Here is a 23,154-nt window from a genome sequence, read left to right on the forward strand (position 1 = left end):
ATGGCATTTTCAAGCCAAATTTGTTTTTGTGGCTTCTTCTCCCCTCTTCTCTATGCCCCTGACCACCCCTCTCCTTGTAGCCTTCTACCCCTCCTGTTTTTCAATGGGTAGAGAAGGAATATTGAGTGTAGTTGGTTATGTCTGGTAGGGTTCCATTCCTTTCTCTTTTCTAAAGGAGCCTGAGATTAAGTCTGGCTTGCTTTCTTCATCAGTTATCAGTTAAAACAGAGGCAGTTTGGCAGGAAGCCAGCTGGTGACCTGTGATTCAAACTGCTGAGGATGGAGATGTCTGTGCCTGGATTGTGTTCTCCCAGAGGAGAGTCCTCACAGAGTCAGTAGGCATTGGTATGCCATCCAACCCTGAGGACAGTTGGATAGAGTCAGTTTGGCGGGATAAGCAACTCTTTCTCTAAGAATAATGGCTGGATGCCGATAACTCCTTAAAATGTACAAGAGCAGGTTGAGTTCTTGGAATGGCTTTATGAAAAAGGCTTTGCATTTCTTCTGGGTCTTGGGAAGAAAGTTTAATTATTAATTGTGATGTCTCTGGATTAAGTAGGCATTTTATATTATTAGAGAAGGAATTTGTAGCCTGCAAAAAACTTGATAGGCATTTGAGACCAAAAGTTTTCTCGAATTACAGCAGAAGTAAAGTACAGTCCTGCTTCCGTTCATAGATATCCAACAGGGAAAGGAAGAAGGAGGGGAAAGAAGGGAAGGAGGGAATACATGGCATTGCTTGGGGTACCCAAGTGTGTGACAGCGAGCTCATTGTCATCTGGTTTCTGTACTGGTGGGCATACTTATTTCTGGCAGGTTCTTCCTGCCTTCCGTCGTGTCCCCTAGCCTTCTCCACTCAACATACATCCTGTTTCCTTCTATCCACTGTGTGTAGAATCTAGGGAGTTGTGACCCTCCAACAGTAGAGGTTCCCTTCAGCAGCTTCTTCGTTCACAGCACCGACAAAGTGTGCACACCATGAATTCTCTCACCTGCCAGGGACAGCTTACCACCATGTGTAGACCCAGCTTTTCTGTTCCATTTCTTATCTTGTGGAGTAGCAAGTGGGGAAGTATTGTTATCTTAGGTTGAGCACAAGTGAAGTGTAGATGTTACTTTTCCGTATGAGGTTTTTGCTGTCCTTGGGTTGGGTTCTAACCTTGTTTGTTAGTCTGACTTGCATCTCAACATCTAGACACTGGCTCTGTGCATTAGAGAGCCACCAGTTGGATTTTCCTGTAGAGCAATATCCATGAAAGGAGGGATCGGCCATTTCATAAGGTTTGAGCAGGCCTAGATAAACTGGCCTGCAGGCTATCTGGCCTGTGGCCTGTTTCTACACAGACTATAAGCTAGGAATGACTTTTATGTTGACTGTTAAATAATTAGGAAAAAGTCAAGAAAAGAAAAATTCTGTGATGCGAAAGTGACATGAAATTTCAGTTTTCAGTGGTCATAAATGTAGTTTTATTGACACACAGCTACAATGACTTGCTTACCTGTTGTCTATGGCTGTTTCTTGTGACAATAAGACAATGTCTGCACAAAGTCTAAAGCGTAACTGACTCTACAGAAAATATGTGCCTGACTTCTAGGCTGAGTAGTTTATGTAAAGCAGCAATAGCACTTGGTATTTTTGAGTCTTGCCACATGCCAGACATTTTAAGGCATTATCTTTCTTAATTCTCATGACCTACAATCTCCCCCGCCCATCTCCCAAACCTTGAGAATGCTAGGCAAGTGCTCTCTCTCCTCCCCAGCTCTAAAATAAAACTTTTTAACCACCATTTTAGAGATGAAGAAAAGTAAGGTTAGCGAAGTTATATAATCTCGCCCAAACTGCACAGCTCATCAGTGTCAGAGCTGAGATTTTCACCCATTTCTGATTCTAGAACCCAAGCACTGACCCACCACAGAAAACACCCAGTCCGTGCAGCCTTTCTGGGTCTGAGGTAGAGACTGCAGATAAAACTTATCTGAGATTTGATTTATTTTGATTAATTTTATCGTCTAATGAGGATTTTATGTTGGTCTCTCATGAGAATATTTAAATCCCCCAGGGGAGTGTAATCATTGTGTGTGGCCCAACACAGTGCTATGCACACTGCAGAAGCTAAATTAAATGCTTATTGGGCCGGGCGTGGTGGCGCACGCCTTTAATCCCACCACTCCTGAGGCAGAGGCAGGAGGATCTCAGTGAGTTCAAGGCCAGCCTGGTCCACAAAGTGAGTTCAAGGTCAGCTGAGGCTACTGGGAGACTCTGTCTCAAAAAGACCAAAAATAAATAATAAATAAATAAATAAATAAATAAATAAAAGCTTATTGGATGAAGTGGGTAGAGCCTAAGGAAGAGGGCAAGAGAGGGCACAAGATAATCAAGAAACAGAAAAAAGGTAGAAAGACATCGAAGAAGAGTTGGAGTGCCTCCAGCATTGGCTTCAAGGTTCCCAGTAGTTTGGCCCCAGGACTCACAGGCCCAGCAAGACACTTCCCTGCAGACCCAAGCAGATTGCTGTATTCATGCCCCTTGCTGTGGCCTGACTTTTGGCCTAGCTATTCCCCAGCACCTGTGCCCTCCACTTCAGTGGTACTGTGGCTTCCTGGCGTTGGATCTAGACACACTGCCGGTCTTTGAGGGCACTAGGTAGGTCAACCTTTGCTACAGTGTGTGCATTCAGAAGAGGCGATGGAAGCAAAGCCTGCCAGCCTCATGTCCAGACACTATGGCTGATGTCAAAGGGCAAAATTTAGACTCCAGAAAGGGATCAAAAGGAACTGCTTCTCCAATCTTTCCAGGAAGTCTGCTGACTCTAAGGGGAGAGATGGGGACCTGGGAGGACAGCACAAAGCACCAGACTATCTCCCATGAATGAGGACAGTGATGGTGAAACAGAAATCCTCTCCCTTCCTTGTGGGCTGGCCTGGCATTGGGAGTCAGTGTGAGGATCCTCCAAGATCCAAAAGTGGCACCAGCTTGACTGCGTCCAAGCTGTCTGGAAATAACAGCACTAATGGGTGGGGATGGGAAGGACCAGGGGGGACCCAGGTCAGCCTGATCCCATCAAGTATGCAAGCAGGGCTCCTCTGTGTAATCCTGCCCTTTCACTAATGTTGATTTTATTTGACCTAAGAAAAGAGAATGGGGAGACACATGTTATTCTTCATGGGGTATTTTGTTTGTTTTGATTTGTTTCTACAAGATTTCCCTACATATCCCCGGTTGGTCTGGAACTCACTATGTAGCTCAAGCTGGCCTCATATTCCTGATCCTCCTGCCTTGTAAGTGCTGAGATTATAGGTATGTACTATCAGACCCACTTTTTAGTCTATTCTTACATCTAAGAAGCAACAGTTTATTAAGTCCTTCTGTGAGCCGGAAGTATGGAAGTCCTAAAGGAACTCATAAATCTGCTAGTAGCGTCAATAATAACAGTGTATATACTGACTGCTTCGTACTGTCAAGCACTATACCAGGTTCCTTTGTATAGACTAACCCATTTAATTTTTATAACCACCCTGTGTAGTAAGGGTTTGCCCCCATTATACTAAGAGGAAATGGAAGCTTAAAGGAGTCATTAAACTTGTAAGTGGCAGAGCTGGGACCCAAACACATCCTTGTCTCTAGGGCCCATCCTCTTCTGACCCTCTGCACCGTGCTGTACCACACTGCTTCTGACTGATTACAGTAACTTAAGATTGACTGTGAGTTTGGCATAGGTTTATAGCATCCAATGATATACCTTTAATCATCATAATAGCCTTGTAAAGTTCTCTACAGATGAACTGCCAGAGGCAAAAAGCCTGAAGATACAGTAGCTCCCCTCTCCTACAGGTTCTTTCCTTCCTTTCAGTACCTACAAATTCAGTCTGAAATAGTAAATGGAATTTCCAGAAATACTTTATAAGTTTTAAAGTGGTTGCCATTCTGACTGGCTTGATGAACTCTCATGCTCTCTTCTCTGACAAGAAAGATCCCTTTGTTCAGTGTATTCACGCCGTATATGCAACCTGCCTGTTAGTAGCCTCTTGGTTAGCAGATCTATCAGTGTTAATGTTCAAGTAAATCTTATCTGACTTAATAATAGTCCTGAAGTGCAGTAGTCATTTTGGATATGCCAAAGGGAAGTTGGAAAGTGTTTCCTTTAAGTTAAAAAGCAAAAGGTCATAGGCTGGAGAGATGGCTCAGTGGTTAAGAGCATTGACTGCTCTTGCAGAGGACTTGTGTTCAATTCCCAGCACCCACGTGGCAGCTACAAAGAACTGTCCTTAATTCCAGTTCCAGGGAATCCAAAGCCCCCTTCTGACCTCCGTGACATTGCATAACACAGGTGCACTCACATACATGCAGGCAATACACTCATACATATAAAATGATAAATAAAATATTTTTAAAAAAGCAAAAGGTCATTTTGAGAGATAACCCATCCACATAATTTTATTAGTCTATTGTTTTATTATAGTTTTCTATTTCCTGTTATTGTTCATTTCTTTTGTTGCTGCTGTTTTTGAGACGGGGTCTTACTATATAGCCCTGGCTGACCCTGAACTCACTATGCAGACCAGACTGGCCCCAAACTCATTGATTCATCGTCCTCTGCCTCTGCCTCCCCAGTGTTGGGATTAAAGGTATGCGCCACCATGCCCAGCTGTTGTTAATTCTTACTGTACCTAATCCACAAGTGGAACTTTATCACAGGAGTGCATGTGTGTATGTGCAGGAAAATGTAGTAAACCTAGGACTCAGGACAATCTACAGTTTCAGGCATCCACAGGAATCTTGGAACTCATCCCCCAAATAAGACCTAAATAGATAAATAGAGCAAATCTGAAGATACACCTCAGTCGTAGCCACATGCTGACATCCATGGTAGAATTCAAACAGAAATGAAGAGGATCATGAGGCATGAAGCCCCAGGGACTGCTTAGAAGATACTGTCTTCTGTTGATGTGTTGGAGGAGGTAGCCTGTGAGGATGACAGTGAGGCCCATCCTCATCTTATCCCGCAAGGAGCCTGCATTAACCATCACGTGTGTGTTAGCTCTCTGAGCACTGGATGCCCTAAGTAAACTCAGGCCTGTTCCCTGCACCTTAACTCCACGGCACCCGCGGGCGCATCCACACTGGAACCCAGTGGGTCAGCCGAGTTTTAGTCGCAGAACAAGGAAAAGGCCTCAGCTGACAGCACCTGAGTTGCAGGAGGCCAGGCCAGGGCGACCCCAGTGAGTGCTGTCATCGCAGCCCTGTCTCCACCCCCAGTGCCCATCACCACCACTTCAATCAGCACTACAGAATGTGTCTTGCCTCCTGGTGAGGAATAAGGTTAGCAAAGGAGGGCGGGAAAGGGAGAAATGACCCGCAGAGTCATTGCAGTCTGGGTGGAGACCGGCCTGCTTGCTTTAGCAGGAGCAAAACAGGCTCCCGCTCTTCCTAGGGGGTGGCCTGTTGTCATAGAGACGGGGCGGCGCTATGCAAAGTTGAGACGCTCCTGGGACGCCTGGGCCTCTGCGGGATCTGGTCTGCCTGGCTGAGATTGTCTTGGGTACCTGTGATTATTACCTTAGTGCCCCGGAGGTGGGATTAGTTGGCTAATACAGAAGAACGTGTACGGAAGTGATTCTGATCGCCACGCTGTGTAAATGTACTTCATTGAGTGGACTGAGAGAAAGGAATGTCATTAAGAAGGTAGGCGGCTGGCCAGGCATTAGTAGCCGCATACCCAGTCATACACCCACTCGCTCCAGCCGGCAGTCAGAGCTCCAGTCGGCCAAGAGGGGTATGCAGGGCTGGCGGGGTTAGAACCCTGACCCCAGATCTGAGCCCTAGTTGAAGATGTGGTCCAGTGTAGAGCCCCTGCCTACTAGGCGTAAGGCCCTGGGCTCCATCCCTGCATCAACAATCAGGCACTTGAAAAGTGTACTCGACAGTCCCCCTAGAAAAATAACAAGTCCTTGGGCTGGAAAGATGGCTCAGGGATTAAGAGCACTGACTGTTCTTGCAGAAGGCCCCGGGTTCGAATCCCAGCACGCACATGGCAGCTAAAACCTGTCTGTAACTCCAGTTGCAGGGGATGCCAGCCCTCTTCTGTCCTCCGAGGGCACTGGACTACATGAGTGCACTTACACACATGCAGGCAATACAGGCATACATGTAAAATAAAAATAGTAAGTTAAAAATAGATAAATAAAATAAAGTCAGGTCCTCATACTTGTAAGGCAAGCAATTTACATACTGAGCTATGACCCAGCTGGATATTCTTAGGAACCTGGAGTTAGAATTAGGAGAGTCTCTTCCAAGTGTGCTAAGACATTCAGCTTTGAATTATCCAGGCCAGACAATGGCAAAACCAAAGAGCATTTTGTTTGCTTGCTTTTGCCTTTGCTATAGTCAAAGCAAGTCAAAGAATAAGGCAGATTAGACCATGCTGTGGGAGCATTTGTGTGTTCACAGGTTAGACATTTGTATGTCACAGGTCAGACATGCTGTAGAGGATTTGCATGTCACTTAGCTCTACACAGAGGAGAGTCACGGTGGATGGGAGTCACTTTGACCCACAGAACTCACAGCCCCCTTGCCCACCAATCTTTTGCCTCCTCAGTTTAGTGGCAAACTCACATCCCCACTAGTCCATAGCATAAACAATGCAGATAGTGCAGTTCCCACTTAACCTAACTCTAGCATTTGCAAGGGAGAAATGTGCTGGGAAAACCAGGTGGTTTTCAGACAAGCCTACCTCAGCCTGAGTCCCATGTTAACCTTTTATCCACAGTAGGTGTTACTGGTTTGAATTGTGTCCCCTTAAAATATATTGAAGCCCTAAAACCTTGGCAGATTGTTGGAAATGAGTCTTATAGGGGTAATCAAGTTAAGATGGAGTCATACTCAGGGTGGACCCTAATCCAGTGTGGTTGGTATCCTTCTAAGACAGGAAAAGAAAGACATGGGGAGAAAAATGCCTTGTGAAGACTAAGACACCCAGAAAGAAAACAGTTGTGTTAGAATGGGTGACCAGATAGGAGTGATGGATGCATTGACAAGCCAGGAAAAACTTGGGGGCACCAGAAGCTGGAAGGGGCAAGGAAGGATCCACTCCCTAAAGGCATCAGTGGGAACCTGGCCCTGTGAACACCTGGGCTGAGGGCATTTGGCCTCCAGAACTGTGAATGAATAAGTTTCTTTGATCTTAAGCCTTGCTAGTCCATGGTACTTTGGCAATGCAGTCCTAGGAAACAGATATTATAGGTAAAAATAAAAGAAGGGACGCCTCAGTTGGTCTGACAAATCCGTCTCCTAGCTTCCACAATTTACATCCCAGGTTCCCGAGATGATAGGTAGCTAAGATTGCCAAAGCACAGACCCCAATTTAGGGAAGGGGAAGATTCCTAAAAATGGAGGCGGGAAGATAGATTTTCTTTTAGTTAAGAAAATGAGATGATAGAATCCACAAATTAGAGAAGAAGGAATTTGCTATCAAACATAATGCTAGAGAATTATTGGTGGGATGGCTTAGAAGCACCTATGAAAGAAAGCATCCTGAGTTCCTTACAAATAAATTGTACCAGACCAACAGAAATTCCTTTCTGCATACAATTATTGGATTTAAATCTATGCTGTCTATTCAATGTAAGTCAGCAAGGACAAGATGCCAAGAACAGTACTGTGAACTCAGAGGTCACAGACAGACAGACAGACAGACAGACAGACAGACAGAGTGACAGGGCTTGGAAGGAGGAAAGCAATGATGGTTTTGTTCTACTAACTCTGTGCTGGGAAGAGCCCACTCATGTATGCCTTTACCTGGGCTCAGCACCCTGTGGGAAATACAGGTAGTCTTAAGAGATTCTGAGATAGGCAACAGAAAGTGCAGGCTACTCTGTCTGAGTCCCCTCTATTGCCATTACTGATGGCTAGAAAGGACTGACCTCATTCCTACGCCTGGATCCAATCCATGCAGCTGTGATCTAGAGGCATGGAATCTGTCCCCGGGATGATTTCAGGATGTTCTTTTCCTGACATTTTTCTGTTCTTAATACACTGTTTGGTATATAATCAATTGTAAAATGTATAATATTTGATGAGAATCCCAACACTAGGCCAGTTCTGATGTGAGTTCTTGCTTTGGAGCCTGCTCTGTTGGTTCTCAGCTCTTCCTCCTCTTCCTCCTCTTCTTTCTCCTCCTCCTGTTCCTCCACCTCCTGTTTTTCTGGCTACAGTGGGGATTGAATGTAGGGCCTCCTGCTTGAGAGACAAGTACTCTACCACTGAGCTATGGTTGTATCCCTTAATCTACTTCTATACGTATTATCCCAGTATATTCAGGCCAGCTTGAACTTTTCTTTTTCCAACATTTATTTATTTATTATGGAGTTGGAGAATGAGCCCAGGGCCTTGCATATGCCAGACAAGAATTTTACTGTTGAGCCACATTCCCAGCCCTGAGTCTTTTCTTAAGGATATGGTTTCATGTGTCATCTTTTCCTAACAGCCTTGATTGGTCTAGGACCTCCCCACAGCCACTAAAGAACGATCTTAGCATCCTGGGTGATGTCCTTGTCAGGACCACTATCCTCAATAAAGAGGAGGGAGCCTTTTGAGGCCTACCCCAAAGCACTTAACCAAAATGACTTACAGAGACTCGCACTGGCTGAAACGAGGCTGGGTTTGAAACAGATGTAACGCGTGAAGTGCTCACCTCTAAAATTCATCACAGCAACATCTCTGTCCTTTGGTTCCGCCTGAATTAGAGGCTGGAAACACTTGTTCCTTACTGCCCTCCTTCATAAGACTTGGGGCAATCATTCTCATAGAACTTTTGGAATGCAAAGACAACAAAACTGAAATAACACTTACACCAGGCAGTTTCAAAGCTCCTGGTTATATCTCTGTGTCACTGAAACACATCACCTCTCCAATCAGCTGACTTTGTTCTACTCTGGAACTGATTACTGTCCCTGTGCTTGCTTATCCTGCAGGGGCATCTTGGCACAGTTCACCTCTACTATGTAACAACTACTGCTCCCCTGGCTGGGTACTTAACCTTTCTAAACTTTAGTTTTCATCAGAATAGTAGTAATGGCTACTCTATCTCTGGAGGGGGTGGCATTACTTTGAGGGTCAAGGAGAAAAATCTATGATGAAAGCACTTTCTAAATGATAAACCACCTGTAAACTGTGAAGAATTGCCTCTTCTAGTGGTTCCTGTTCCAGTCATTTTCCAGTTCTGAGACGAATGTTTGTGTCATATTCTGTCACTCATTCCTTTTCAGGAAAATTTTGCCATTCTGCATCTGTTCATCAGGCGTCTATTGTATGACAAGCATTGCACTGGGGGCTGAGGAGTTAGATGTAAAAGATAGACCCTCCCACAGCTTTTAGCCAAGAATGTTACAGACTTCACAGAGTGGCTCCCCACATAGCCTGAGGGTAACAGGGTCTGGTAGCTAGAGGAGGAGAAGCCAGAGAATTCTTAATGTGAGTGGTGACTTTGCTGAGCCCTGAAGAAAGTGAGCAGGGAGGCAGGTGAGGATGAGTATCCATGCCAGAACAAAGTGCAATATGAGGCTAGGAATGATTCTTTCCCAACGGAGGTACTGTTGACAACCTGGAGGTCACAAATGTACTTGTGTGGGACTCTCCCACACGTTGGAGGATATTTGGCATGCCTGTCCCTAGCGCTACATATCAGTAGTGCACCCACTCCACCTTCAATATGACAGCCTGATGCACCACACCTTCATAGATGTGTATCTTGGCAGTCCATAGGAGTTTGGTTCTTTATCACTACCTGCATCCCCAGCCCCTCTTCTCTGCTGTAAGTCCCCACATCTGGCCACAGGAGAGAAGCAGCTACCAATAGCTACTACCACCCTGCATCTGTTGCCTGGCAATGCCAAAAGGAAGATGCTGTGGCTTGCTCACACATTCCCTGGCAACCCAGGCTCCAGCTTCCAAATAGCTTCCAGACATACCCTAAAAATGATACTACATTTTCCTATGACAGCCTTACATTTGTTAGGTTCCAACTGAGCCCTCAAAACCCATTTTATCCAGGTGAAGCCATAGTGACAAGGATATTCAGAACCCAACTATCCTGTGTAGTGGTATTTCTATAGGAGTGTTCCAAACCAAGAAAAAGATTGGAAATGAAATAGGAGCCTTGGGTTAGTCAGCTTGTCACCACTATGACAAATACCTGAGAGAAACCATTTGAAGGAGGGAAGATTTGTTTTAGAAGTTTCAATTCGTGGTTGCTTTACCCTACTGTTTTGGAACTGTGGTGAGAGAGAGCATCGGGGAAAGGGTGTAGTGGGGCAGAACTGCTTACTTTGGGGCAGTGAGGATGTGGGGGTCTGGAACTAGGGACAAGGTATACCTTTTCAGGGCATACTACTAGTGAGTGAGTGATCTACTTCTTCCCAATAATATCCACCTCCCAATAATGTCATCAAATTATGAACCCATCACTGGGGTCATCCATTGGTGAAGTCAGAACACTCACAGTTGAGTTACTTCCCCAAAGCCCCACCTCTAAACAGTAGGACTATGGGAATCCAGACTTTAACCCATGAGCATTTGGGAGAACACATTATATCCAGAGAGTAACAACCCCCATTTTCCCCACTGTCACTCCAGGCTCCAGCCGCAGTTACCTGCTGTTCTTAATTCCTGTGAGCTGGCTGGCCTCCCAACCTTTGCTTACGCAGGCCTCTGTGCCTCACTTGCCCTGTACATTCCTCTTGCATTGCCTAGAGCATCCACTTCCTCTTGCTGTCAAGCACTTACTGTTCCACAGTACAGCTGCCTGTTTACTAATCAATCCTCTTGCACTGGATTATGAACCTTCCTAAGGTCTCAGACTCTGTTAAACTCGTCTCTGTATCCTCAATGCCTACCCAGTGCCTAGAACACGCTTAATTTTCAGTAAGTGTTCACTAAAATGAGTGATTGAATAGTGCACCTTCTTTAACTCTAAGCCCAGCAACCACACCAAGGACATCTCCTTCCAATTTTCCCACATCTGGGAACAAAGACCCAATCCAGTCGTACACTCAAGTATTGGGTTGAATGGAGGAAAAGAAGTAGAGAAGTCAGGAGACAGGATGTGTTGGGGAGAGTCAACATTCAATGACTGACTTTGGGATGGATTGAGTAGCAGATGAAAGAGAGGACAGGATTCCCTCCATGCTAAGTCAGAAAACTTTGTGATGGCCAGTCCCAGGAAGAGGACACCACAAAGTTTGATGGAGATAGCCTGCCTGTGGTTTCAGGAGTTGGTCCTAATTGCACTGTAAACTTCTGAAACTAAGCATATGTCCAGAAAACCCTGGACTCAAATACTTATAGCAGCATCATAACAGCCAAAAGATAGAAACAACCCTGGTGCCCATCAACTGGGAAGAATGGATAGTTAAAGTATTCTACATCCACATAATGGGATATTGTAGGGAATGAAATACTGATAAGCTGGCAGATAGATGGGCCTGGAAAACGTGTTAGATGGAAAAGGCCCAGACACATAACACATTTTATATGATTTTATGCATGCGACAGTCTAGAACAGAGAAATCTATTTCTATTGGGAAGGTCTCTTACAAGTAGAAATCTATATAGACAGAAAGTAGATTTGCAATTGTTTATAGGGGATGGGAAGATGGAGGATGACAGCTAAATAATATAGGGTTTGGGTTTTTTTGAGGTACTGAAAATGTTCAAAGTTGTCCATGGTGATAGTTGCCCACAATTATGACTACACTAAAGGCACTTTTTTTAGTAATAATAATAGTATTTGGTTTTTTTGAGATAAGGTTTCCTTCTCTATCCTAAGCCAGCCTGGAACTCACTATGTAGACCAAGGCTGGCCCTGAACTCACGGCAGTTCTCCTACCTCAGCCCTCTGCGTGCTGGGATTGCAGGCATGAGCCACCATCCCTGACTAAAGTACACTTTAAATGGGGAAGTTGTGTAGTATGTGGACTGTATTTAAATGAAGTTATATTTTTTTTAAAAAGCCTCTAGAAAATTCTATGATGTTAATCTGGATTTCTGAGAGCTGTGTACCTCCTAGAATAGTGTGCCTAAAGTGACATGTCAGCACAGTTCTAGGGCCTGCAGGTGTTATTGAAATCTCCAATCTCTGTCTCACTATCACCCAAGGTAATCTTCATTGCTCTCTGGAGTCAAGGTCCCTTTTAAGGGCTCAGTGCAATGCTTGACTATATGGAAAGAATGGAATGCCATCAAATATGCAATTTTATTTCAATTAAAATTATTGGGGTTTTTTTATGCATATGAGTGGTTTTTGCCTGCATGTATATAAGTGTACCACATGCATGCAATGTCCAGGGAGGCTAGAAGAGGGTATCAGATGCTCTAGAACTGGAGTTAGAGACAGTTGGAAATCAAACCCCTTATGTGCTCTTAATGGCTGAGCCAACTCTCCATCCCCTGATGGAACACCTGTATATATCGTCTCCTCCCAAGGCTCAGGGATCATTGCAGAAGAGGGGGTAGGAAGATTCTGAGAGCCATACGTGATAGATGAATACAAGGAAATTATGTTGATTGGAGACCACAGGGGAGTTGCACATATGAACCCACAGCACTTCTGACAGCATGCATAAGACCTGTGCAAATCCAAACCAGTCATGGATGGAGGAGGTGGGCCAGAAGCCCTAGCCCTAGAAAGGGTCTATTAGCAATTGATAGCTGCAGGGAGAGACAGTCAGTTTCTTTACTGGTATGACACCTGGTAGGCTGGCCAGACTCCAAGGGATAGACACCCCCCACACACACAAGAGCTCTTGGGATACACAATTTAGACTCTATAGGCCTTTATATTTTTTAAAAAAGGCAATAATGGAGGACATGAATTGGGGGTAGTAAGGTGGAGATGGAGAGGGTGGAGGGGATCTGAATATGATAAAAATAAATGGTATGAAATTCTCAAATCAGTAAAAATATTTTTACAAACTAGTGATCCCTTTTAACTAATAATATGTGATAATATTGCTTGCCTCCATTGCTGTAGAAAAGAGAATGACGGTAAATTCCAATCTGACATGTAAGGTTTTTATTCTATTGTTTGTAATATGAGGACCTAAGCACTTTTAAATAGCTACTTGTTGATCTTTATATGTTATTAAAGTATGTTTAAAGACTTGGTAGGAAATCAAACCATGTTCATATGCAGTTAGTCAAAATTTTCAATCTTTAACTGAAAACTTCATCAGAAAAAGAAAAGGGTCTAGTTTCCCCTGAATCAGAAAATGTATCACCTACTATTTTTCCTCTCTGAATGATTAGAACCATAAAAAACAGAGAAATGTCCTTTCTCTTTTTTGAGTTGGCAGAGCTTTTCTTCACAGACCCTTTCCTGGGGAGCTACCTAAAGTGGGGTAGGTAGTGGGGACTGTGGAACTGGACTGGTTTCGTATTTTTTTAAATTGCATTGTTTCAAGCTACCTAAAACAGCCAAAGAAATAGATTATACTTTTATTAACTGATGGAAGTGTGTGATGTCACACCCACCGGAAACACTCCTCAAAATACGAACTTCTCATCTTTTTCGAAGCTATTCTTCCTGCACCCCCTTTGGTTTATGCGCACAGCTTCTTTCTGATTCCTAACTGGGTGGGTGGGTACCAGTCCTGTCTGTGACGCACAGGACCTTCTCACATCTCCAGGGGTTAATCCTGCAGTTCTGGTTGGGGATGGAGCCTAGCAGTCCTGCACGAGAGCATGAGAGCATGCGAGCAGCTGACTGCTGACTCAGAGGGGAAAGCCAACCACCCGCGAATCTCATTGCAGCTCCCTGCTGCATCCCTATCCCACAATCCCTTGCTGCAGTCTGGCTTGCTGCAGTCTTTTCTACAGACGCTGAGAAAAAGATGTCCTGTAAGATTAAGATTGATTGGTCTGAGTACGGAAGGGGGTCTCCCACTTGTTAATGACCCAGAAACATTCCTGCCGACTTTCCTGAGCCTTCTCTCATCTCTTCCATTTTTCTCTTCCTCTGTTCTATTCATGAGCTGGCACATCACTACTTAAAACAGAAGATATGCTGGGCTTCTGATGATGGCTGCACTGCATGGTAGGGAATTTTAACTAGTCTCTTTGCATGGTGCTTCCAAACTCGAGATGGTAGCAGAAATGTGCATTGTTCTTTTGGATGGTCGCGGAGCAGCAGCGACAGACTTGAGGGATCTAATTCTTTACCTCGTTGCCTAGTCTGTTTGTCTGCAGAAATGGGTAGGTCCTAACTATTCGAATTGCTTCTGTTTCCCGTTACCCCAGGTGGGTAGCTGGTTTCTTCTGTACAGCTCTTTCTCTTTCATGGTGATGCTGCATGCTCTTTAATTATAAAATAGGGGCAGACCCACTCTCTGCCTAAACAAAAGCATCAAATTAACAAGTGCGGAGAGAAAGCTACTGTGAACTGACTAGCTTTTTTATTCTTACTGGTCTTTATTTTAATGTTGTCTTGGCTTTTTAAAAAATAGAATTGCTTTCTCTGCATTTTTCTGTTGGGATGAAGTATTGAATTTTCAGGATTCCTTCCTGGGTACTCCAGAGTGGAGAATGTGCGATTCTTCCCTTCCCCCACCCTGCCCTCTGTTAGAAAACCCTGAGGTTGAGCTTCCTGGCTCTCAGTTACCATTGGAAACCCATTCATTCATAATGCATGATTGAACCCTCTGAATTCTAGATGCCATTGAGAAGCAGCAAACAGATACGCAGCAAATATTTCTTTCTGACAATTTTTTTTTTCCTGTCATGAAAGTGCTGTCAAATCTGGGTGGAGCCCAATGGTAACACTACACAGAAGGAGAGAAATCCATGCATTGGCCCTTAGGTCTGCTTCCTTGAATCATGGGTAATTTTTGTGTCAAGAGTTTTTTCTAAGAAAATGCCCCACCCTATCGTTAGGCTATACAGCAATAACACAGGAAGGCTATTTATCTCCAACTGAAAACTGAATGTTTAATATATGATTTCTGAAGCCAAAAGGTAAAATATCTGTTTCTGAAGAAAAGATGGGTTAAGTGTTAACAGCTTTCAAGATATAGACTCAGAATCCAGCATTTTCTAATTTATTAGTTCATTTCTTCAACTTCTATTTTAGTCCTCATGAACAAATTGTTAGAGGTTTTAAAAATCTACAGTATGTAAGGAGAGCCATTTGTTTGCTCAAATCCTTAAGTTGATTTCTCAAATAACATTTGATTCTGCTTTGCCTAGTGTGGGTTTATTATTTATTTTATTTTCTGAGGACTTCCTTTATATTTAGGCAGATGCTGCTTTATGGGACTGTTCTGACCCACTGTAGTGTTAAATAATGTAGGCCGCTCCTGGGCCAGCAGGCAGGCACACAATGAGGAGTTTCATGTGTGCTGTTGCATGAGAAAGCCGCTCTGGTGCCAGAGCCACGGGTTAACAGCCCTTCCAAGGGCTCTGAAGAGCTCTTCCTGATTTTCTCCTAGAAACACACAAGCTATTTGCATTGCAAAGATTACAAGATTGAATGCGAGAAATTCTCTGGCAGTCTATGCTGTTTAAAGATAGATGAATGCAGCATATTTAACCCACACATTTTTGAAAAAGAGAATAAAATCTGTACAGGTTTCCACCACAATGAATATGACAATCCTGAGATAGCTTAAGTTTTTAAGTATAAGAGATAACAAAATATTTATGGACTTAATGTGGGTAATGAAATAAAGTAAAAATTCTCATTCTTTGTATGAAAAATGAAAACGCATTACTTTTTCCAAACTTAGCACCCTTTTATCTGCCTGCTCTAAGTATAAAGAAATCCTAGAGGTGAAGCCATTTTTTTTTAATTTACCAAAGCTTAATTTTTAAGATTCTCTTGTGCTTTTTTTCACTATTTCTCTGATAAGAATACCAAACATTTGTGTGTATTAAGACATACAGAAAAGAAGTACTTTCAATTTTGAAAAAAATTATTGCAAATTACTTATAAGTTTGTGTGTGTGTGTGTGTGTGTGTGTGTGTGTGTGTGTGTGTTGGGAATCCAACACAAGGCCATGTGCTAACCCCATTGTAGTTTATTTCTTCAAAAATTTTGAGTGAATTTCTTCTACATGGTGGCAAAGTGATAACTTGGGCAGATCTGTAATGGTTTTTTAAAAATTCCCTGCTGCTCTACTATGCATAGGCTTCAGTGTCAGAGTACAGTTTACAATCGGGTGGCTATTAGGGTTTTTTGAATATTTCTATTGTGCAGATTGTCTGAATTCAGTGGATCAGGTTTCTGCCCAGAATTTGAAGCCTCACATTGGAACAAAAAGTGGGGGGTGTGGGGAGCCAAGTATTCAAAGAGCAGCTCTTGAAGGAGCCATGTTTTGCTGCTTTTTTGTATGCTAATCTTTCCAGACACTTCTCTACCCAATTCTGCCTTCAGTCTCAGCATCCTCCATCTTTCCGTTAAGTGCTTTTTATTACTTTCCTTGAAATTTATTACTTGAATGGAGCACTCATTCTAACCAATAGCAGAAATAATGTGTTTCTTATACACTAGAGACAAAGGCAGGGAGGATTACTGTCACACAAGTGTCTTTTTTGGAATTCTGAGGTGAAATAAATCTCTCTTTTCCCTTTTTTGTTAGCCTCTCCCTGCCCCTAGAGCGGACCCCCACTCCTTAGCAATGTGCCTGCCCCTATTGTTTTTGTGGTCACAGAATATTCAGCCTCTTTGTGTAGTCCCCAGGGGAAGCCAGGGGCAGCTTTGGCAACAGTGATGGATGTAGGGAGAAGAGACTGCACTCATCTTGATTGTCCCAGGGTATCATAAGGTGAATATCAATTAGCTAGGCCACTTAACACTCCATCACACCGATTCAGCCCTTTTGGAACCTTGAAAAGCCAGAGCAAAGCTTCAGAGAGTGAGGGTTTCCACAGAGAAGGCAATGGCAAAAACCCACCAAGCTAGACTGAATAAAGAAGGTAAGGAGAGAGGACATAATAAGAGGAGTTCGGCTTGGGAATCAGCTTGCATATGCAAAAGCCCACAGTCCAGGAAAGTGGCCACACATCCAGCCTTGGAAATTGAAGCAGAGCTTTGGGGAGCTTGGGCATACCTTTATCTGGGGACTGAAATTATAGAAGAGGCTCTTTACTGGTGGACCCCCAACCCCAAACACACATGCACGTTCAGGAAAGAAAGCATCCAGGCTTCTAATTTACAGAGTGGCTCCACCTGGGATCCCACCTGGGATCAGGCTTGATTTAACTGGAAGTGGGTCACCCTGTTTTCATTTAACTGAAGACTGTCCCCGTCTAGTCTCAGTAACAAAGCAAATTCAATTACAGATAAATGACAGTAGGCACATAACTAAAAACACCTGCTTTTCTCCAGTGGGGCGGGTGTGTGTGTGTGTGTGTGTGTGTGTATGTGTGTTGCGTGTGCATGGGTATGTGTACCTGTGCATGCAGAGCCTGGGAGGCATTGTCACATCTTCCTTGATCTCTCTCCACCTCTTTCTTTTCTTCCTTCCTTCCTTCCTTCCTTCCTTCCTTCCTTCCTTCCAGGCAAGCCTGAAAGACCAGTATGGACCAGCTTCAGCTAGAAGTTCACCATTGCAAGTTCTTTTTTTGAGACAGCTTCACTGTATAGCCATGGATGGCCTGGAACTTGCTCTGTAGACCTGGCTTGAACTCATAGAGATCTGCCTGCTTCTGCCTCCTGAGTGCTGGGATTAAAAGCATGCAGCACTATACCGGAATACACCTTATCTTTTGTTTTGGTTTGGTTTTTTGTTTGGTTGATTTGGGAGTTTTGTTTTGTTATGTTTTGTTTTGTTTTGTTTGAGAGGATCTCCCTTAGCCCCACCTGGCCTGGAACTCATTATGCAAACAGACCAGTCTGTCCTGGATCTCACAGAGATCCACCTGACTCAGCCTCCCAAGTGCCAGAATTAAAGGCATGTGCCACCAAGTGTGGCTCTACCTTATCTTTTGAGACAGGGTCGCTCCCTGAACCTGGAGCTTACCAATTTGCCTAGACTGTCTGGTCACTGAGTTCCAGGGATCTGCCTATCTCTGTCCCCTTAGAACTGGGGTTATAGACCCTGCCACCATACCCAACTTTTACTAGGGATCAGAACTCAGGTTCCATGCTGGCATGGCAAATATTTTACCAACTGAACCATCTCCCCAGCCCCTAAAACACCTGCTTTTAAAATCGTGCTTTTACCTGTGCCTTGAGCTCCAGGTGTCACCTGTCCTGACAAGGTAGCAGATTATGAGTTATAGATAAAACCAATAGTTCATGACTTCCTCTCTGTAAGTGTGTCAGAGGATTTTTGTCTGCTAGAAAAGCTGATTTCTTTTTGCCCACCCTCATTATCATCATTAATCCAAGAACCTTTAAAAATGTAAGCATGCTGAGACATAAACCCACCAAACAGTCAGAAGTGCCATAAAACTAGATTGTAAAAATGGAATTGAAGGGGCTGGAGAGATGGCTCAGTGGTTAAGAACACTGATCTTGCCGAGGACCCAGGTTCGATCCCCAGCACCCACACGGCGGCTACGAACCGTCTTTAACTCCAGTTCTCAGGGAATCCGAAGCCCTCCTCTGACCTCCGCAGCATTGCACGACACGGGTGCACTCACATACATGCAGGCAATACACTCATGCATATAAAATAAAAATAATAAATAAAATATTTTTAAAAAAGAGATGGAATGGAATTGAAATGGGCATGGTGGTATACACCTGCAGCCCTAGCACTCAGGAGGCTGAATGGGTTTTGTGAGTTTTGAGGGAACCTGGGCTATGTAGTGAGACCCTGCCTAAAAAAAGAAAATAATTGGAATTTCATACTTTTAGGATGATGAATAATAAAAATAGACCACGACATAAAAATTGCATGTTTCAATTTTATTTAAGGGAATCTTGGCTCCATTTCCCAGCCACGTTCCCTAAACCAGCCTTACCAGCCTGGACCCGCTTGCTCTCCATCCAGCTTCTCCCTTCCATCTCCCCTTCTTACTCTTCCTTGTGCTGGTGTCAGCAACAAAGCCGTGGATACTTTTCTTGTCTAAATGGTATAATTTGGCGTGGGAAATACCATCTGAATCTTGGAATTGTAGACACAGCATTTTCCTCTCATTTCGTCTTGTCCTATCAAGTTATTTTCCAGTTGATGGTAATTCCCACCAAAGTAGAGACTTGAACAAGTGAGCCCGGGAAAACAGAAGAGGTGGAGGGGGGGAAGAAGTGCTGGGGAGGGTTTTTCTGTGTAAAGCCTGTGCTTCCTGTTTGCTGCATTGCTTTCCCTACAACATGCCGTGTTTAGCTGGCAAAGCTGCCCTTAATGAGAAATGCCGGTGCCAACTCTTAGGCTGTTTATTGCCATGCATATGTGTCCTCAGTACTTTTCCAGTTCTTCCTCAGAATTTGTGAACATGTTAAAATATGTTGCTAATATTTATTCTCCGGATGATAAAACATGTTGCTAAGCATTAGACTGTCACATGAGGAGAGGCAATGTTGATGTCAGTGACAACATTGACAACAGACATGCTTTGTCGCAGAATCCAGCTTAAATCTACTTCCATAATATACTTGGTTCATTCAGAAATTAGTAAGTAACGATAAGTACCAGGCACGTGCTGCTAGGTTCTGGGACAACTGCACTAAGGTACCAGACACTCATCCCTGAGCCACAAACCTTACATGACAGGGTGGAATGGCCATGCAAGGCAACATACAACATAAACTGCATATTATTTTAGATGATGTTTTAACCAGTTCCTCGCTGTAGCAAAACTACTGTAGACTGGGTGGTTTTAAACACTTTTTTCTTCCAGTTCTGGAGGTTGGAAGTTCAAAATCAGGGTGCCAAGATAGTGGGGTTCTGATGAAGGCTTGCCTCCAGTTTTGCAGACAGATGGCCTTTTAGTTCATTGTATCCTCACACAGAGAGAGCTAGGTGGAGAGAGAAAGCAGGCTTCACTTGTGCTGGTAAGCACAGTGGGAAGCCTGCCATCAGCCTGAATAGGCTGTGAGGAGGATGCATAAAGCAGGCAGCAGCCTTTAACCAGCCTGCTGGGGACTACTAATCCCTGGTCTCCTTGATTAGAAAAGCAATAAATACTTTGATTTCTTGGCTGGCCTCTTTTCCCATTTGGGTTTCTGAAATGTCCAAGACTTTCCTACCCACATAACCAGCAAAAATCAGCTTAGGATAATGGGGATCGGAAGACGCCACTGTTTTCTGGCTCAAATCCCATCACAAGGACTCCATTCTCATGAACTAATGACACCTCTAAAGGTCACAGTCTCCAAATACTCTCATTATGAGTTAGGGCTTCAACATAGGAAGGGAGTTCAGGTTTGCACAAACACAGAGTTCACAAGAGAAAACAACCAGTTCTATGGGGTGAAAAATAGAAAGGACAGGGGGTGTAGGGCATGCTAAAAAACTGGAGGCAGGGTGCAATTTTAAACTGTGAAGTCAGATGGAGCAGATGACCCACTGCAGAGCAATGGGGGCAGCAGAGCAGCTGGTTGGGGCAGGGGGCAGAGCAGTGGGAGGAGCAAGCACCTCCAAATGTAGCTTTGCCACTGGTTTGTTACATGGATACAGGGAACCCCAGCTTGGTTCCACGTATAGCTGGTTAATGTCAATATCCATCTAATGCCAACTGTGTCATGAAAATGACTTGTTGGGCCTGTAAACCCAGTATTTGGAAGACTAAGGCAGAGGAATTGTGAGTACCAGTCCACCCTGGGCTACATACCCTGCCTTGCCTTCACCTTCTGCCTTCTTCGGTCTTTTGTCAAAGTGTCTGCCATTAGCTCCCCCTGGGCTCCACAAGGAAAAGGCCACAGGCAGCTTCCTCTACTGAGTTTTGCTCATCCCCAACAGAAGAATGGCTCTGTCTATGACCTCCATTACCCTGCACTGATTTCTATCGAGTCTGTGGGTAGGAAGGATCTCTGACACCTTGGAAGCCCCAAAGTGATGGAGGAGTCGCAAGGAAAATGTAACTAGGTATTCGTTACTGGCAGTGCCCACCGCAACCTTTGATGAAGGGCTGCTGCCAGGGGGTGGGAAAGATGCCTTGGCTGTTAAGGGCACTGGCTGCTCTTGCAGAGGAGCTGGGTTCTGTTCCCAGTGACCACATGGTGGCTAACTGCCCAGACTTCAGTTCCAGGAGATCCGTGGCCCTCTTCTGATCTTCTTGGGCATCGAATGACACAGGTGCACTTACATACATGCAGGCGATACACTCATACACATAAAACTAATAAAATATTTTTAAAAAAGAAAGGCTGAAGTTTGGAGAGATGGCTCAGCGGTTAAAAATGCTGGTTGTTCTTGCAGAAAACCCGGGTTTGAATCCCAGCACCCACATGGCAGCTAACAACTGTCCATTACTCCAGTCCCAGGGAATCCAACAGCCTCTTCTGACCTCCGCAGGCATTGCACGACACGGGTGTGCTTACCTACATGCAGGCAATACATGCAAACACATAAAAATAAAAATTTTTTTAAAAGTTTTAAAAAAAAAAAAAAAAAAAAGGAAAGAAAGGCAGATGCCTGGCAGGGTCCCACTGAGCTCACTGGCACATGCTATGCCTCAGTTCTTCTGAGCACACTGTCCCTTTAGGAGCAGTGTCTCAGTGGTGGGTATCCAACAACAAAAGTGTTGTTATCCTGGCAAAGCTGGGGGGTCTTCTGAGATTCGAAACCTTTTGTGTTGATTGTGGGAGTTCTAAAGATCCAGATGCCTTCAACAGGTCACTTGTGACAGATCTTCCGTATTGTCATGATTTTAAATTAGTGCTAATGATGAGTAAGCATGATTAATTTACCATGTAAATGAAGAATTCCAACAAAGACTTGCGATCACCCACCACAATAATTACCATAAAATTAGAATAAAATGTTTAAGTTTTAGAGCATACAAACATTGGCCTAAGAAATTTTATTTAGTTAATATATATCATTTGATTAAAACAAATGTTTTTTTCTTGCTCCAAATCCAAAATGCAAAGGTTTAAAGAAAATAAATTTAATGTGTTCTCCCAAACACACACCTGCTTTTTATTTTGTTTCCAACATGGCTGATCACATAAAAATATCAAGACTATTTCAAGGCCCATGAAGCAGGTAAAGGCACTGCTGCCTTCTGACCTGAGTTCCAGCCACTCCCCAAAGTTGTTGTCTGACTTCACACGCTCTGGGGCAGGAACACTCACCCACCTCCACACACAAATGGATAAATAAATGTAATTAAAAATTTAAATCTATTCAAAATAAAATTATGTTAGTTGATTTGTTAAAGATTTATATTTTTAGTTTATGTGTATGTTTGCCTGCATGTAGATATGTGTACCACATGTGTACCTGGTACCTGAGGAGGCCAGAAGAGGGCATCAGATCCCCTGGAAATGGAGTTACAGACAGTTATTAGTTGCCATGTGGGTGCTGGGAAGTGAACCAGAGTCTTCGGCAAGAGCATCTTGTGCTCTTAACTGGTGGACCATCTCTCCAGCCCTCATTTTATTTTAGTTTAGTTTAATTGATACGTTGGGGGGTTTGGGGATGAAACCTTGAGCTCCAAGCATGCTGAGTATGCACAGTATCACTGGGCCACATTTCCAGCCCTCACTGTCCTTTAAAAAAAGAGGAGGGGGACACTTAATGAATTTTTGTTCAGAGACTATGCCAGTTTTCTCTACGTCATGCAAAGTTTAGTGACAATGAAGTGAGCGAGCTCACTGTCATATTTCACACACACACACACACACACACACACACACACACACACACACACCAGAGAAGTGTCACCCTTGTTTGAGATTAGATATCCTAGGTTTATCAGATAAGGCAGAAAACTTGAGCTGAGCTTTCTAATCCACTGATTTTCCTGGATGACCTTGGGCAAGTCATTTAAACCCTCAGCTTTGGTTTCCTTATCTTTAAGACAGACAAGTCCATTCTTTACCTAGTCTGATGTCATAGGGATATGGTTAAAAAGCAGACAATGTGCCAATATTCTGAGCTCCTTTGAGATGAACCACATTTTATCTGATCAGTGAATGTCTTTCTCTAGCTCTTAGGAAGCGCTCTATGGAAAGTCTAGCAGATAATGCTGGCTGATTAGCTATTCCCACCTAT

At 43.8% G+C, this 23,154-nt stretch overlaps 1 protein-coding gene across 7 annotated transcripts in view; it reads left to right on the plus strand.

Moving 5' to 3' along the window:
* The window catches only part of Trim2 (tripartite motif containing 2), a 128,226-nt gene that overhangs the window by 45,106 nt on the left and 59,966 nt on the right, over positions 1 to 23,154 (plus strand). The window contains exon 1 of one of the 7 annotated variants that reach the window (XM_008854269.2): positions 13,845 to 14,087. The exons of 3 other annotated variants lie outside the window; for them this stretch is intronic. In XM_008854269.2, coding sequence (XP_008852491.1) covers positions 14,085 to 14,087 — 3 coding nt within the window. In that variant the 5' untranslated portion in view covers positions 13,845 to 14,084. Of the gene's footprint in view, positions 1 to 13,844; positions 14,088 to 23,154 lie in introns of those variants that run through there. 3 more of the 7 variants (XM_029556751.1, XM_029556750.1, XM_008854270.2) reach the window with 3 other exon arrangements.

This window comes from Nannospalax galili, unplaced genomic scaffold, assembly GCF_000622305.1.
Source record: "Nannospalax galili isolate Female #2095 unplaced genomic scaffold, S.galili_v1.0 scaffold305, whole genome shotgun sequence".
Classification (NCBI taxonomy): domain Eukaryota; kingdom Metazoa; phylum Chordata; class Mammalia; order Rodentia; family Spalacidae; genus Nannospalax; species Nannospalax galili.